This window comes from Schistocerca piceifrons, chromosome 3 (assembly GCF_021461385.2).
Source record: "Schistocerca piceifrons isolate TAMUIC-IGC-003096 chromosome 3, iqSchPice1.1, whole genome shotgun sequence".
Classification (NCBI taxonomy): Eukaryota; Metazoa; Arthropoda; class Insecta; order Orthoptera; family Acrididae; genus Schistocerca; species Schistocerca piceifrons.
In genome coordinates, this window is record NC_060140.1 from 488,781,237 (window position 1) to 488,799,140 (window position 17,904).

Genomic DNA, 17,904 nt, shown 5'->3' on the forward strand with positions numbered 1-17,904 from the left:
CGAAGGCAGAATTTGACTGCATGTTGCGCGATGGTGTAATCCGGCCTTCCAACAGCCCTTGGTCCTCACCATTACAGCCGGTGCCAAGGAAGGAAGGTGCACGGAGACCGTGCGGCGATTATAGAGCCCTGAACGTCTGGACAATACGCAATCATTATCCCGTAGCCTTGTTGCACGATTCCAATTATGCATTGAGTGGTTCAGTAGTGTTCACTGTATTTGACTATGCAAAGGCCTACACACAGATACCTGTAGCCGAACGTGACATTCCAAAGACAGCCATCATCACTCCTTTTGGTTTATTTGAGAGCATGTTCATGACTTTTGGACTGAGGAATACCGCACAGACATGACAGTGCTTCACAGATTCCATGCTACAGGGTTTACTTTTTGCGTTTGCATACCTGGACGACATTTTGGTTTTTTCGTTGTCGCCTGTGGTACATCGCCAGTGATTGGAACACGAGGGAATCATGCTCAATACCTCAAAATGTGTCTTTGGCCAGCCTGAAGTACACTTTCTTGGACATAGAATATCTGCAGCCGGATCACTACCACTACCTGAGAAGGTGGAAGCCACTTCAAGCATTCCGAGGCCCACCTGATTTATAAATCTTTCTCCCGGCATAATTTCTCTCTGAACACTGATTGAAACATTGTTTATGATTCTGTGGTACTTTTCTTTACAATCTGTACCTAAATGGTCAGTATAATATAACTTTTGACCATCATGATGAAATAAACTGCTAAATATTGATTATACAGTTACAACATTGGAGGCTGTAGAGTCTAAAAACAAACTGTCAACAGCTATGTCCTTCAACTCTTACACAAGGAATTACCATGGAAAATAATACAAAGTTAGTCCTCAACAACTCTAGGCCCCCCTCCACCAGTACTATTTGACAGAAAATCAACGTTAAAGTTTTCACGAACAATAAGTCTCCAGTTAATTACACATAATCTTTTTGAAACTTTATATGCTTGATGAAATTTCGGATACTTTTTCCTGATGGCCTATAAACTGTCACTACTACAAGATTATGGGTTTAGTGATCCAGTATTGCAGCAAAATTAAAATTACTGTTGAACATAATATTCACGAACCTGAAGTGCCTGGCATTCTACTCCTCCTCTTTACTGCTTCTAAAGTACAATGATATTAGCTATATCCATCAGGAGCAATACAGCCAATTTTGGTGATTTCCAAGCAATGTCTGATATGCGCACCAGAATCTTGAAATTCAATCTACCCTTTCATTTTTCTGATGGACATGAAATGTTCATTAGTTTATTACTGAGCCTTTTGATATTTTTATGGAATACTCTGTGGGCATTTCCTTTAACATCCATTGTCACACTACATCTGATTACCTCTTAACCGAATAAGAACCTACACTGTAGCACATGCAGTCTTTCTGTAAAAGTGGAATAAAACTTCTCAAAGGTGCAACTTCGGCACACAAAAGCAGACTGTTCCCTGTGTAATTCAATGATGTACTCCAAGAGCTTTCCCAGGCAATACAACAGAGTTCCTTGCAGTGATGGGTGTATCAACAGATTACGTTCACAGCCTGGATACTAATTTGTAATTTGAGACAACTGTAAATATTTTGTGATTTTCATAGGCTACAGAAATAAGGAAAACATGAAGCATTCACATTCAAGCTATGCAGTGCATTATGCAGCTGAGTGAAGGGCACTAATGTGTGAACATTTCCCTGCTTTTGATGATTTTTCAGTTTAACATTAACACGTGCCACTAAACACTTTATGTAGCACTTATACCACTCACAGACTGAAATGATCTTCACATTAGTATGAGAAGCACTCTCAGCAAAATGGTTGATGTCCTCAGTTATAAAGTCCAAACTGTTGGCTGCAAAACCTATTATCATCACATGAGCTTTTCCAAGACCTCCTTCCAAAAGAGCCCAAAACACAGGTGATATTGCTGGGCTCTGCACTTGTCTTAAAAATATTAGTTACTTGCTAATCATTTCCCAAAGAGTGGTGTACCCGTTTTACATTCTCCTCATGACTACAATCTGACAATAAGAACTTCTTGGTCATCCTAAACTTTTTTCCAAAACAATGCCTCCACCTTATGCCGTGTATCATTTCCTGAACTCCTTGAGTAATGTAAATGCTTTAGTCAAGTCTCAAAAGCATTGAAACTATTGGGGACAGCTAAATGAATCTCCTGGATCTTTTTAACTGATTTAGAAGGCTTGACTGTAATTCAGTCTTCTGATCTAACTAACATTATAAACGTAAATTGCAGTTTGCAAAACTGCTAATTTTTCTTAGGCTACCGCTGCATCAGCACAAAGTTTCAAGATAAAATGCTCTCTTTCCAGTATTATATAGCAATAGTGACAATTACTGTATCTCCAGAAATGACCAGTTCAATTCCCCACCCGAGTTTTATTACGATACATCACACAGAAATAACGCTGACATTACTCATAGTGACTGCCATAGCTGATGATTCAGTGGCAATTTCCACACTTGTCCACTTCATTAGCAGAGTTTTACTTAAGAGGCGCAGTTTACAAACTTTGTTCAATGAAAGATCATGCACATGTAGATGGGACAATGGTAATGTTTGCAGATGACACCTCACTCATAGCAAAAAGTGACTGTTTAATTCGAATCCAGAACCTCTGTAAATCTAAGGAAGGCTAATAAATATTTCAGTGAAACAACATTTTAAATGCAAATGACAATGTAAATACAAATGTAAGTGCATGGAAAAAATTAATTCTATATTTAAATAGTTAATTCAGTTCCGAACGAAGCTGGGAAGCACACATTCTTGTTACAGTTGATAAACACTTGACATTGAAGGGCCATATTAGCAAAGTACGGTCAATATATTTTTAACAATTAAATACTTACGACAGTAAATACTGACACTGTTTATGTACAATAGTCTAGTCTACCCATACTAACAATGCATCAATATTGGAAAATGTGGCCTACTTGCCCTCACTATATGTATTTTCAAAAGTTACACACTAAAAAACAAATTAGATACACTCATTATTACAACGGACGAAATACAGACGATTGTCCCCTATGTGTGAAGCAGCTTTAATTTACTTAAAAAAAGTACACAGTGCATGTAATTTTTCTTTTATTGGCTGGTTCATCTCCTACTGTTGCTGTTCCAGGTAAATTGGACACACAGTGTTCCAGAAGGGAAACTGCTAAAGAGTATCATTGTGAAGTGAGTGAATTGGTGTAGGCATTCACATGTGATTTAATCATTACCTCGCTTAAAGGATATGTCCAAGATATCTTGCAATATTATGAGATGGAAAGTTGCTACTCTCCTTACAGCAGAGATGCTTAAGTTTTCGCCCAATGGTCTTTGTCAACAATAGACACACACACACACACTTGCAAACACAACTCACACACACAACTGCAGTCTCAGACAACTGAAACCACACTACCCGAGTGTGTGTGTGTGTGTGTGTGTGTTTAACTGGCGCAGATATATATATATTCTTTGGCAGTGTGACAATGACACAGAAAATCAATGGAAAGTAATATAAATAGGATTTTGTATAAAGCCATTTACTACTTGAGTGGTACTAACATCTAAAAGATGAGCACAACTATGATCAAAAACTACAGACTTAATGGCAGCAAAGCAAAACTAGTTATAGATTACTAGTCTACAATTTGAAGTTTGTGTTACCAAAACAACCAGGTGTTTTTAATACCATTACAGACACTGGTTTATTCTGAATAAGAAACATTAAGAAACCGTCACAGGGCAACAGGAATACTCCATAACTAAGAAACAAAGTTTACTGCTAACACAGATACTTAAATTAGGAAGGGAATAACACCATTTATTGCAAATAATTCACTGCACTGAAGATATATCATTAAATAACACAGATAATGAAGGACTCAGCAAGTCATATACAGTAAAATCTACTTCAATTTTTAATTATGTTAGATACTGCATATGCCAACAACATAATACAATGATGAATACAAAAAGGAAACAGGCATTCTTTTTGCACTGACGATGGTGTTGGTGGAGGGGAAGGGTAGGGGGGGGGGGGGGGAGGGGGAGAGACAGAGATAAAATATATTTTTTCTCTCTCTGTCAGTTATTGGACCACTACTACACAACTATTCATTAAAAAAGAATGCAGAATGTAATTTACTTCTGAATGTTAAAATGAAAAAAATGGAAACTATCAGTAAACAAAACTTCCCTCTTCAACTAATGCAAAATATCAGAGATCGAGAAGCATCTCCACGGTATTTTTGCCGTGCTATCACCCTTACATATTAGCCGACAAAGTTTAATTTTTGTTGGGTTAAAAAGAAATGGTCGTTACTAGTGGACGTTCACTACAAAACTCCGCGCAGCAAAGTCACATGAAGAGAAAACTGTATTTATAATCTTAGTTTTACATCCAATTCAACAGGTTTCGTTGGAAAATAGGCTCATTTTAAGAACTCGTCTAATTCACATAATTCGAATATTACATAAACGCGTTAAATACAGTTATTAACGCCGAAGATATTCCACATTCCATTCGACCCCACCCCACAAAAAACACAGTATTCCATGGTACTACCAAAAATAACATGGCACTTGCTTCTTTTTCCAGTCACCCAATCACTATGCAACATCAATATTATGAAAATTGCGGAATTCAGACACCAAGGGCTTAGAACCTACGAGTTTCCTTCAAGTTTTGAAATTAAACATATAAAACAACTAATTACTCTACACATACAACTAATATTTGCAGCTGACATTTACCTATAGTGGATATGAATGTTGTTGTGAAGGCATCGTCCGAAAACCTAAATAGGATGCACGTTTTCCCAACACCTGAGTCACCTATCAACAATAACTTAAATAACAGATCATAAGTTTTCTTCGCCATTTTACGTAGTTCTCTAAGGCCCACAGACGTCACTTCAAGATTTTCTTTCCTTTAAAGAGGAAGTGGTACAGCCTCCGATGTACGGTACTGCCAACGTGGCAAATTTATGTTATCAACAATTAGCATAAAGCGCCTTCATTGATTTTATTATAATTTACAAGCAGAAAATGCATGCAAGCCCAGTTTGATGCTGTTTTGAGAGCCATATTACCAAACCGACTAAAATGTTCTTTTTGGTAACTATCAATTTCTTAGTTGTTGGCCATTCTGATTACATATCTTTAACGTTGTTGTTACGGCTTTCGTGATATAGTTGTCTCAATAAAATTTCGGGAGAAATGTGTGACTGAGCTTCTGTATCGATTGTGATAGGGGTCTGAGGGCAGTTTTCTCAGCATTCAGCAAGGTACATTCATCTGTTCGTGACAGAGTGTAGCTGAACGACAGAATCAGCTGTATCTTTCTAGAAGGAAAACATTGCACAACTATCGATTTACACAGGTAATCACTGTCGTGTGACTCGAGGCTGACGTTTCTAAGCCTTTTGGTGTTGCGTTGCGTCGCGTAGTTGATACTACCCAGCTAATTGAGGAAAGGTATAAATGAGTTAAATGAAAATTCTCTCTTCTATAGCAGATGCATAAAAAGAATCAACTGATGTTTATATGAGTGAGAGCTCTTGCTATTCGTTCAAGAAACTGTCAAATTAAATTCTGAAGTATTGCAGTTGCCTCATTTCTCTCATTATTGGTGTTCGCAGCTTTACCGCAGGATGACAACTTGGCAGCAAAATCCACCAACAGGCTACTATCCTGGACAACAAGGTTCATTTTATATTCTAAATTAATTTGTGTTTTATGAGCAAAAATAAAAGAATGCTATGAAACATCATTGCTCTAAGTGGCTAAGTGTAGCTCTACCTTAAACTTTGTGCTGTATTTGGTATACAGTATGTCACATAATATGGTGATAAGTCAGGGTTAATTATATTTTGCAAATAGGCACTATTGAAGATGATTCATAGTGCTGCTGGTTAAAATCTATTCTAATCCAGATAAATGTCATTAATTATGTTACATTGTCACATAGGTTAGAGAATAGGAGGGTGAGGGGAATTTAAATTTAGTTATTTATAACTTTCAAGTAACCACTGCCCTCATTTCATATTTCTGGCAACAGGTTAATGACTATTTCACTTGTTGACTATCGTGGAGTGCACGAGCAGACAAATGCACTTGACATTGTAGAAATGTTGGCTACCATTTAAGGTATTAAGAGTTTATCTAGCTTTTGTTTATGTTGTTGCAGTTTAAGTTCAGGGAGAGTATCCCATGACATCTGTCGTAATTGTGGTACCATTAGCAGATATGTTCAAATCTTTTGACATGCTTGCACATTTAAGTTTACAAACACTTGCAACATTTTACTTGGGCAAACCTCCCTTTCCTTTGCTGATGAATCATTCAGGCAAATAACATTATGTTCCTCAGCAGTAAAAAATTTTATCATGTTGTCATTTGCAGAAAACAGGATAGGAATGACTGAATTTTGTTCTAGAATCAGATATTTTAGTTCAGTGGTATAAAATAATATAAAAGTAAAATTTTGTAACAGTGTAAATGTACTTTTTGTGCAACTTGTACTTTGTTAAGTGGACTTCTTGAGAAATGGTACACACATTTAGAAACACTCAAAAATCTATATATGTACATATTTTGCAAATCCCTGTACAATGTTTGATGGAGGGAACTTTGTACATCTTGTGTATGAACACTAATCTCCCTTGTCCTTACAGCTCTTGTGTGAAGCAACAAATTCTGTTTGTGATGGATTTGTTCAAACACTGATTCGGTTATTCTGTTTTGTTCTGTTGCAAGGAAACAGGTATATTACTTGTCATGAGTTAACTGTTGCAGAAGCAGAGCATATTTTCAATTGCAGATTTTGAATAAGCTAAGAAATTTGTTTGTAAAATTATTTTTTTTGTATTAAGATAATTTGCACTTCGTTTCGAAGAGAATGTTTTCTTGCCACTGAAATGTGCAGAGGTTTTACAGCTTTTTAAGTAGTTTGCCTTCTCCATTGTATTGAATTCGTTTAAAGTTTGGAGAGGTTTCTGCTTGTGCAACATATGAATTCACCAGAGATTTTGTTGTGGCAATATTTGTGGGTCAATCAGGAGATTACAATCATTTGGTAGAGTCAGCATGAAAAAGATTATGGTATAAAATAGGAGTGTATGATCAGTAAGTAATGCTGTATATGAAAGGAGTCTTATTTGCATTCCACCTGAGAATTGCTCCAAAAGCTGAAACAAAAGGCTTTTCCACTTAACAATAACTTCACAGCCAAAAAGGCGGCAAATGAAGAGATTGAATACTAGCTTTGAAACTGGTGTTAATCTGTACTCAAATTATAAACAGGATAACATTAAAAGGCCCAAGATTGAAGTGGTAGGAATTCCTGCTGCTATAATAAAAAAATTTTGTCAAAAGTGAGGTAAATAAGAAATTTAACCTCATGAATTTCTATCAACCCATATGAGGGATGTATAATAACAGAAATGAGAAGAATTGTAGATGAAATTCCCAACTTGTGAATGGATTTTTCAATTGCCATGATATTTTGAAGTCGCCATAACAAGCTAAATTTTAAGATTGTGCATCTAAAAATGTACTAATGGTCAGAGACTGTATTGAAAAATATGGTTTATGAAGTAATTAAGAAAGTTGTATCCTTTTGTAAATACAGATTTCTTGAAACAAGCATTGAACAGTACCAGTGTTTATGCAGTAAACTTTGAAGTTATTTTGAATACCTCCTGTTTAATCATGCACTGTTTGGTTTGCAGAAGAGTGACTCCATGAGAATAGCAGTATTGGTTCTCCTATGGACTCAAAAAAGGTGTTTAATTTAATCCTATGGAAGTCTCTGCTTACAAGGGAACCACCCCATTGCACCCCCCTCAGATTTAGTTACAAGTTGGCACAGTGGATAGGCCTTGAAAAACTAAACACAGATCAATTGAGAAAACAGGAAGAAGTTGTGTGAAACTATGAAAAAATAAGCAAAATAAACAAACTGAGTAGTCCATGTGCAAGATAGGCAACATCAAGGATAGTGTGAGCTCAGGAGTGCGGATAAACAAAAGAAAATACAAAATTACAAGCAGGAAGATTACGAAATATGTAAGCGAGAACTACACGAATAAACTGGAAGAACTCTAAAAGTGTTCAAAGACGTTTGTTACAGAAACTAATGTCAGATTCCAACAGTATGACGACGCATATATTACCAACACAGATCAGTTCGGTTTTAACTATGAAATGAAATCAACCCGCACGTTATCGTTAGTTGGAGAAGGCGACACGGAATGTACTGTAGACCAGCTGCATGCCACTTCACATAGTTATACCATACAATATGCTCTGAACAAAGCAGGATTTCTTTTACCTACATTTTATTTATGTTTGCAGGGGAAAAAAATGGTGTATTTGGACCACAAGTTCAGCGACGGGTGAATAGGGCACTTGCGCAAACGCCGAATGTCATTGTGAATTGCAGTGCGTCAGGAAAAATGGAGAAGAGACTAGTGAAAGACTGTAATGAATGTGTGATTGCTCCTTTTGCGGACAAAGATTTTGCCTTATTCCTTGACAGCTATACAGGACAGAAGGATCAGGCATTGTACAATTTTAGTGTGGGAGTAGACATGATTACCATTCCTCCAGCTTGTACACCTCTTGTGCAACGGTTAGATGTGTTTGGTTTTCGGCAAGTGAAATACTTTGTGAAAAGATTCTATGATTTTGCGAAGCTGCACAGGTACACAGAGCAGTATTGTTTACGTGATCGTGTGTCAATTATCAAAGCTCAGGCACTCACACATAATCAACTTCGCTCTCCAAAATTCCAGGACATGTTCAGATTTGCTTGGACATATGCAGGATTTGACGGTCTACACACAGAAAAATTTGAAAACATTAAAAACATATGTTTTGACAGAGCACAGGGAAAATTGTGTGACTGTGAAACTGTTGCATTCATTTGTTGCAGTTTATGTGACAAACTCTTATGTTTTCATCACTTTCTTGGGAGTGATTATCACATCCACAAGAAAACCTAAATTGGGCAAGGTAGAAGAATCTTTTTACCCATTCGCCAAGTGTAAAAGTTAGGTGGGTCGACAATATATTCCTGTCATGTGACGCACATGCCGTCACCAGTGTCATATAGAATATATCAGACGTGTTTTCCTGAGGAGGAATCGGTTGACCTATGACCTTGTGATCAAATGTTTTCGGTTCCCATTGGAGAGGCACGTCCTTTCGTCTACGAATCACACGGTTTTGCGGTGCAGTCGCAAAACACAAATACTAAACTTATTACAGTGAACAGAGACGTCATTGAACGGACAGATCATAACTTTGCGAAAATAAAGTAAGTAAACTTTTCACTCGAGGGAAGACTTTAACCAAGGACCTCTCGTTCCGCAGCTGCTCACACTAACTACAGGACCACAGGGCTCCTGAGATCACACTATCTTTGATGATGCCTATCTTGCGCATGGACCACTCAGTTTGTATATTTTGCTTTTTTTTCCATAGTTCCACACAACTTCTTCCTGTTTTCTCAATTTATCTGTGTTCCACTGTGCCAACTTATCTTATAACTAAATCTGGAGGGGGGGGGGGGGGGAGGTTCACTTGTTACCCTTGTCAGTAACTGAAAATCCTATGGTATTGAGGTGGTGTTATATGGCAGCCCTTGGATCTTAGCTAGCTAACAAACATTAGGTTGAACTGGTGAAAGCAGCAGCCTCATGGAAAGAGAAACTGATATGTGGTTTGCCACAAAAATCATCCTAAGGAGGCTGTTATTTCTGATTTTTCTTAATGACATGAGTTCGACTGGGCCAACTCTCATTTGTAGGTGATGAGATTTTGTTCTGAAGTGAAAAAAATGCCTATGAGGCAGTGCATGTTCTTTTTGAGGCCTAGGAATGATTTATTGCTTACAAAGTGAGAACAGTGGTGCATTGGAGGTCATTGAAGCTGATAAATTAAGAATTTGTGTTTGGTTTTTACTAAACAATGGAAACTCCAGTTTGGAATATAAAAAATATTGTGAAAATTCCTGATGCATTACCACTCACAATCAAGATAGAAAACATACACACATGTGTGCGCAATTCGTACACATGACTGGTCTCACTTTCAGTTCCGACTGGAATGCGACGCATTCTAGTCGTCTGCTGGTGGTAGCTGGTAGCAGTCATGTGTGCATGAGGTGTGCTGACTTATATGAATGTGTGTGTATTATTTTTCTGTGCTGAAGAGGGGTTGGGCCAAAAGCAGTAATATATGGAAGTCTTTTTGTTGTGCCTGTCCGTAACACAGTGGGTCATCTTTACGGTGAGTGACAATCTGTCCTTTTTCTAATATTGTTAAGTTTGTGTTTAGTAAACACACATAACAGCCACATTCATGCAAAGCCGTACCATGACACTGCAATGCTGGTCATCAGTTAAAATATACTATTGATGGACTGTTACATATCTTTATCTCCCTCAGTTGTTGCAGCACAAAATATTGGCATTTCTATAATACTTCCGCAAATATTTTGGCTCCACATACTACTTTCAACTTATTAGGGCTTCCCTTGTTAACGATTCTCATCTTGTTACGGAACGTCAGAAATTAGGATGACTGTTTCACGTAGATTGTTAAAGTGTTGCTTTTGTGGTTGGTTTAAAGCAGGATAAAACCATTCATAATTATGTCATCAGTTTGATGTTTATAACAACATATTGGCTGTCTTGTGTAACAGATTTTTATTGATTTGCAGTTATTACCAGTGATTTCAGTGTTCCATGTTGGTTCACTTCACCTATTTACAGTATTTTCCAGTATTCTCAACATGTTATTCATGGCCCAGAAATGATGCATAGGAGTTTTATGAGATGCATAGGGTTTGGTAGATGGTAATATATACTTACCCGTTAGATTTGGAAAGTTATAATGTTTGTGAACAAAAGTTAGACATTACCATGAATGCAGGGTAGCAAGCAAGTTAGAACAGTGACATACTATAAGTTTATGGTGATAGTTACAATAGGTATAATATAATTGAGTTTAGAATTTTAATTCAAATAAGACAGGCATTTGAATGGAACTCTACAGTAAACTTTGCAAAAGATCTGTGGCAGCTGGCAGTGCTCAGCTTGCAGCTGTGTAGTGAAAATGGCTGCAGGGTGATAACAAATGTATGTAGGTACTGTCATAGACATATATAAGTTCGAATTATGTGGTTGATTGAGGTAAACATGTGAAGGAGGTTCGCAAAGCTTAAAACTACTCTTGGGGATATTTGTTCACCAACTATGTTATGGTAAATAATTCTAACAGGTGTCAAAAGTTTGCCAAGAATGTGCATAGTAGAATGTTTAGTAAGCAATGGTTTTTTTTAGTTAATGTTATTTTATGAGAGACATAGAAATACCAAGCTTATTGACACATTGTAATCACTAGTGTGAAAGTCTTTCAGTATGTTCTCTATATCGTATTGAAATGTTTTCATTCCATTCTTTGTTGCACCATGCACACACTTGCTGGTGCCACCTTCACCACCAAATTACTACTGGGATTTAAATTAATAAACAGATGCTGTCTAAGCCAAGAGAGTGTATTTCAAATTGATGGTTGGCAAATTCCTGTATTGTTTCTAGCAACAAATCAGTGCAAAAGTTAATGGTTTGATGTAGGCAACAAATGAGCCAAATTGAAGGCATATCATTGTCATCTTCTTATAGGACCTCTACAAACTGTACCAAAAACAAGTGTGAACATGTACAACTCTTTAAACTATCATCAGGTTGCCCTCCATGGGCAATTATTCTAATTTTGTCAACGGCTTTTTATAGAAAAGTAATTGCTGTTAGCAGCAACATTCCATAGGTTAACTGCAATGTTTCATACCTAGCACCAATCATGTTTGGAGCAGCTGCCATGATTACATTATTGGCATGTTTACTGTGCTCATATATTAGGTGTGTGCTGCATGTTGGAGACCCTTTCATGGTGTTGGGAGGGACTGAGGCGGAGCTAATAGGAAGCTGAAGCATGGTGCTGGCCTTTGAAGCATAAACATAACTCTGCTTTCAAATGGTAGAAAACCAGTTAATTCCAGTGTGCCACCAAGTTTCAGCTGGTAACAAATAATGAGGATAGCAGTTTTACAAAGCACCGGCTATAGCTGGTCGGTATTTAACTGCATAGATGTACAAAATTTAGCTTGTGGAGCCACCACAGAGATTGAATTATGATGTTTCCTAGATCACAGATAGTTATATAAAATTGCTTGTGTGTCTGTCTCCCATTTGTTTTCTGAAAGAATATTGCTGTCCGTTACAATAATAAACATTTGAAGTGTTGTTTCTATGTACAAACTAAACTGTCTGAACAGGCCTTGTAGGCCCAACGTTACCAACCAAATGCTGTGTCATCCTCAGCCCATATGTCACTGGATGGCGATATGGAGGGGCAAATAATCAGGACATAGCTCTCCTGATAGTAATCAGTTTTCATGATAGTTCATATTTGCTCCACTGCATTGTACGGTATGCTCTAAATGTTTAATGGCTGTAAAAGTTCATGAACTAGTTATATATGTTTGAAAAGAGAACAGTTGTTCTCGACAATCTCATTGCAATGCTGCTTGTTACAGAACTTTAAGGGTTGTTGGATATTTCTGCATAAATTACATTTTGTGTTTAGGCCTGTAATGGATGTGTAACTAGATATGCAGTATTAATTGATAAAATACAATTAAAAGAAGTGGCATGGCAGCACATGAATAGCCATTAGGAGCTTTATACATCAGAAGATGTGTTAAGAAAATATAAAGACAGATTCTTTTTTATAGAGGCTATGACTGGATGGTGTTCCTGTTCCTGCTCCTCCTGGAAAGAATCCGCCATCCTCTGTCCCTTCTGAATTGGTCATATCAGATTAACCCTTAGCCACTCTTGTGTTGTGGAGCTGTACAGATAAGAGATCACACCCTCGTGGAATGCTGCGTCCTCCCGGCTCTCCATGCTAAGCATGGTCCTCCTGGTCATTTGCTTCTAATACTGACACACATTGTATGGACAATTGAATGGTGTCTTAATTTTCTCTGATAACATGGCTTTTCTTCTTAGGTATAACTTTTTAAACTTCTTTTGGGGGAGGGGGAGGTGATTGAGGTTTCCTGCCCCATGCCAGGGTCTGGAGGCCCCTCGACCCTATTTCCTCTGCCAGCTACCTTTGTCGTCCCTCGTTTACTCTGTTTTATTTGGTTTTAAATACAGTTAGCACCTCTTCATGCCACACCCTATTTTACATTTTAGGAGTAGTATTCAGATTGATGCAAGACCTAAGGATTCCTTATCCTTTATAGTAGCTGATGACGAAAGAACAGTTGAACAGATTTATAGTTCCTCTAAGTTACTGTGTGCTGTTTCTACCTTTAATATCTTGATTATAATAGATTGGCATGGAATGGCTGTGGGAGGGATGACTTTCATTACGTGCTAAGTCTGGGTGACGCTGACCAGATTATTTCTCTTACTTTATTTTACAATTGTTGGTCCAACTGATGTTGATTTAATTTTTAGCCTTCTCAGTTTTACTATTACAGGTCTTTCCAACTTTTACTAGCTATCTGAGCCCTTAATTGGGTTGGTGGGAGTTAGATGAGGTTAGGGTTTGTCATACTGTACCAGTTGCCTGAGACTTTGTCCAAACAACTTTTCTTTCTGACAGTGGAAGTACAGTACCATGTATGTTTGATGGATGCAAGTAGAGCTCTCAATGCACTGAAACCAAATGATGGATGTGACAGAAACTGGAACCTTTACAGCATATGAGCTTTTCTTTGGCGAAAAATAGAGAATAACTAGGAACAAAAATAATTTGTTTCTTTGTGGTCTGCTTTCACTATAAGTGATATTTTTCAGTATGAAAATAGGCATTAACAAAAATTCATTGAGGATATTTGTGAAAGATACTTGAAAAACTGGAGCTGCACACTCTATTTTTTGATGGCCACAGAATTGTATTTATGACTAAAAGTGTTACTGAGTGCTCACACAATAACAGGATAAACTGACCATGTTGGTACAGTGGCTAATACACCAGACTCACATTTGCTAGGAAAGTGGTTCAAATCCGTCCCCAGCACCCAGAGTTAGATTTTAATTTTCTCTGAATCTTTAAGGCAGATGCTGGGATAGTGTCTTCAAAAAGAACGTAGTTGATATCCTACCTCAATCTGACTTGTACTCCTTGCAGCGGGGCAGGGACGGTCGGTCAGTCTCTCTCTCATCTCCTTACTCTCTGTCATTTTCATTGAACAGTTCACCTACCTCTATATTTCTTCCTTCCGACGTCCCTTCACTCTGCAGTAGTAGATACACGCTAGGCAGTGTAAAGCAGCATTGATGAAACCACTACCTAATACCTAAACACATTTGCCACGTAACTCAAGTTGCAAATCAGTTCCTGTAAGTTCATTTTCAAAAATTTCAGGCGGTAGGAGAATGCAGTTTAATTGCAGTAAGCATTTGAAAATTCTGTTAATGTCTTTTTTATTCATATGTAATCACATGAAGTGGCTATAAAGTCCATGTTTAATGATGCAAATGCTTTATCATTCCAAGTTCATTGTTTATCCAACATATTTCACATGTGAAAGCAGCCAGAATTCCTGCAATTCCGACCTGATTAATTTTGCGATCTAACGGTCACTGACCCACCACTATTAGCGAGTTGGACATTCAGTTGTTTCAATGGTCTTCTGTTAGAAGTGCTCACCAAAGTATTCCCTCAATAACACGGAATGTGCCATGCGGAATTATCTCTACGATCAAAAGATTACACGCTTCTAAAATTTCAACTAATTAGTTCTGAAACCTCACGCTTTTCTCAAAATGTTCGCAACTTGAACCGCTTTAGTCACTACACATTCTATCTGGAATGATCTCCCTAGTTCTTCATTTTACATACTATTTTCGCGGACACATCAAGCAAGGTGTTCCTCGGAAACAGGTTAGCGGGTGACTCTCTCAATGCTCCTCTCCTCTTTGCCCATCTGACTATCTGCACACAGGAACTGCTTAATTCTGATTGGCTATTGATCTGAATGACCAATCAGAATGATCCTTCCAAATCATTCTTGCAGCCAAACTTGCCTTAGCCAACCACTAATCAGATAGTCATTTATGTCATTACAATTTCAGTTTCTAATATATTGTTTAATAAAATAGAATGAAATGCAAAATATCCTTTAAATTAATATAGAAACTTTTCCGCTTCAGACTTTCATTCTGGCTGCTCTCTTACAAAAGCAAGCACACATTGACGTTGCACCACAATTTTCCCACGGTTCAATTTTATAAGGTTTTACATAAAATGATATTAATTTTTAACGTATGTCCCACATACACTCTTTCATTCCCATGTATTCACACACAAACTAGTAAGCAAATAATAATTTTGAATGATTTTTATTGTACATGATGTAGAGTAATTAAAGTTTTGAAAAGAAAATTCCAGTTAAGTGATTTTATGTACTGTGAGCTTTGTTAAGACTTCAGATGATAATAAGACACTTGGTTATTGCTCCGTAACTATAATAGATGAAAATCTGAAATTTGGACAGGATCCCTTCCATAATAACAAAAGATTGCATACCAAGTTTGAACAAAATTGGATGATAATTACTATGGTTTATTTAGATTAGTAGGGGGTATGAATTTGTGTACTGACTAAATGTTACTTTACTGTTCTCATGGCTGGTAATGTCAGCTGCGTTGCGAGTCAGAGTGAAGAAAAACATAGCCAACCTGCAGCCACTGAGCTGCACAGCTGCGTGCCTTACTGCATCAAATGTTATTTCCTAATAACTTGCTACATTATATCCTCGCCACTGATCTTGTTGTTGGTGGGATGTTAAACCTCAGTTTTCCATCCTTCAACAGGATAAATAATTTTAATCATTATGATGCTAAAACTTCATACATCTTAAGTTGTCAGTTGTGAGTTACATGTTTCTACACATCAAGAAATGCCCTGTGGAAGATGGAAAAACCCTGTATATCAATACAAACAGGCTTATCCTTCTGTAGCAAAGGATTAAAACCTTGTATCTTGTAACATTCAAATCCTAAGGTGTGAAACCTTGCATGTTAGAAGGATGTCTCTGCTTAGAAAATTTCTGTTATTACTTCATTGTTGAGCCAATGGAAAAAGGTTGTATGATATTATTGGCCAGGTCTGGTGTTGTTCAGCCACGTGGTGCAGGTCTTCTATTTGACACCACTTCGGTGACTTACGCATTGTGTTGTGCCAATGTAACAATTATTTAGAGTCCGTTGGCAATATTTGTAACATTATTTGTGTAAGTTAACAATGTTATAGTGTAGTGATTAATGTACAATAAGCTGTTTATTGTTAAAGTGATTAGTTAATATGTGCAGAAGATGAAACAGATTATCCAAAAATGGTAAGGGCGCAAATGATGTACACTTCTTTAAGTAAAAAAAACTATAAAGTGTAATTCTATTAGTGAAAAAGAATCACGAATACAAAAGTTAGCTTAGATTTGCCTTGAGAGTTTCTTTCTACTCCTTATATATTTATCTATGGTGGATGCTTCACTGTGATGTACGTAGTAACATTACGCTGTAAGAGTATAGTAATTACGCAGATTGGCCCATAAGTAGGTAGTATATAAATTTTACAGCCAGTCAGCAAATTTTCTGGAGAGAGTTCTTGAAATTGCAGGAAACCTAAAAGCAAGCAAATAACTGTGAATATTGAAGATGACTAAATAGTTAAGACTTTTCTTGCTCAGAAGGTCCACGTGTACTACCAGCATCATTTTCACTACCAAATGAAAACATACAATAAGTTATGAGTTGCTGCATTTAAACAGTTGCAAAACCTCCTGTCTTATTAAATGATGTTATAAGTACCACAAAATTGCTGACTAGTTTCCTGTAAAATATGTATTTTTGAGGTATGAGGTTTTCCTTCTCTTAGTGACTTTTGTATAGTTAGTGTGTGAAATTGTTGTGAACCAATTGTTTGCAACACCAGAGTGTACCTGAATATTTTCATGTCCACAGACTACACAAGTGTTGTGATTATTATTAAGCACTTAAAATTTTATTATTTTCCATGTATCTGTGATTATTATTAAGCGCTTAAAATTTTATTTTTTTCCATGTATCTGTTGTGACATCAGTTCAACCCTAATCTTTTTTCATATTGATATGAAAATAGAATTTGTGACGTAAATAAGAAATAAAACTAGAAAGGCAGGTCACACTAGACTCTCTCTCAACTGTTCCACTGTCAGATAGCAGGTAGGAAAAATGAACACTTAAATATTTCTAGACAAGCTCTTATTTCTCGTATTTCATTGGAGTTGCTATTTCTGCCTTTGTAAGTGGGATTAAAAAGATTCCATGTTTTTTTTTTTTGGGGGGGGGGGGGGGGGGGAGGGAAAGTTGATGACTGAAATCTCATAAAAAGATTTCGCCACAGCAAGAAACATCTTTGTTTTAATGATTGCCACCGTAATTTACATGTCATATCCATGGCACTCTTGTCGATTTTTTTGTGATAATATAAAATGAACTGCCCTTCTGTGAACTTCTTCTGTCAGTCCTGTCTGGCCAGAATCCCATACTGCGTAGCAGTACTCCAGAAGAGGATGAGCAAGCACAATGTAAGAATATCTTTATAGATTTGATGCATTGTCTAAGTGTTCCACCAGTAAAACAGTCTTTAGTTTGCCATTTTGTGTGTGATTGTTCCAATTTTAAGTTGTTCATGATTGTAATCCCTAGATATTTAGTTGAATAGACTGCCTTTAAATTTGTGTGCTTTATTGAGCAACTGAAATTTAACGGATTCCTTTTAGTAACTCATGT

The 17,904-nt window shown here is 37.0% G+C and overlaps 2 protein-coding genes across 5 annotated transcripts in view; one reads left to right on the forward strand and one right to left on the reverse strand.

Moving 5' to 3' along the window:
• Positions 1-4,995, reverse strand: part of LOC124788195 (ras-related protein Rab-10-like) — a 33,572-nt gene extending 28,577 nt beyond the window's left edge. Inside the window, exon 1 of the mRNA XM_047255367.1 lies at positions 4,799-4,995. Coding sequence (XP_047111323.1) covers positions 4,799-4,925 — 127 coding nt within the window. The 5' untranslated portion in view covers positions 4,926-4,995. The remainder of the gene's footprint in view (positions 1-4,798) is intronic.
• Positions 4,996-5,188: 193 nt separating this feature from the next.
• Positions 5,189-17,904, forward strand: part of LOC124788194 (protein lifeguard 1-like) — a 44,609-nt gene continuing 31,893 nt past the window's right edge. The window contains exons 1-2 of one of the 4 annotated variants that reach the window (XM_047255363.1): positions 5,189-5,426; positions 5,559-5,749. In XM_047255363.1, the coding sequence (XP_047111319.1) occupies positions 5,698-5,749 (52 nt within the window). In that variant the 5' untranslated portion in view covers positions 5,189-5,426; positions 5,559-5,697. Of the gene's footprint in view, positions 5,522-5,558; positions 5,750-17,904 lie in introns of all 4 variants that reach the window. The other 3 variants (XM_047255365.1, XM_047255364.1, XM_047255362.1) reach the window with 3 other exon arrangements.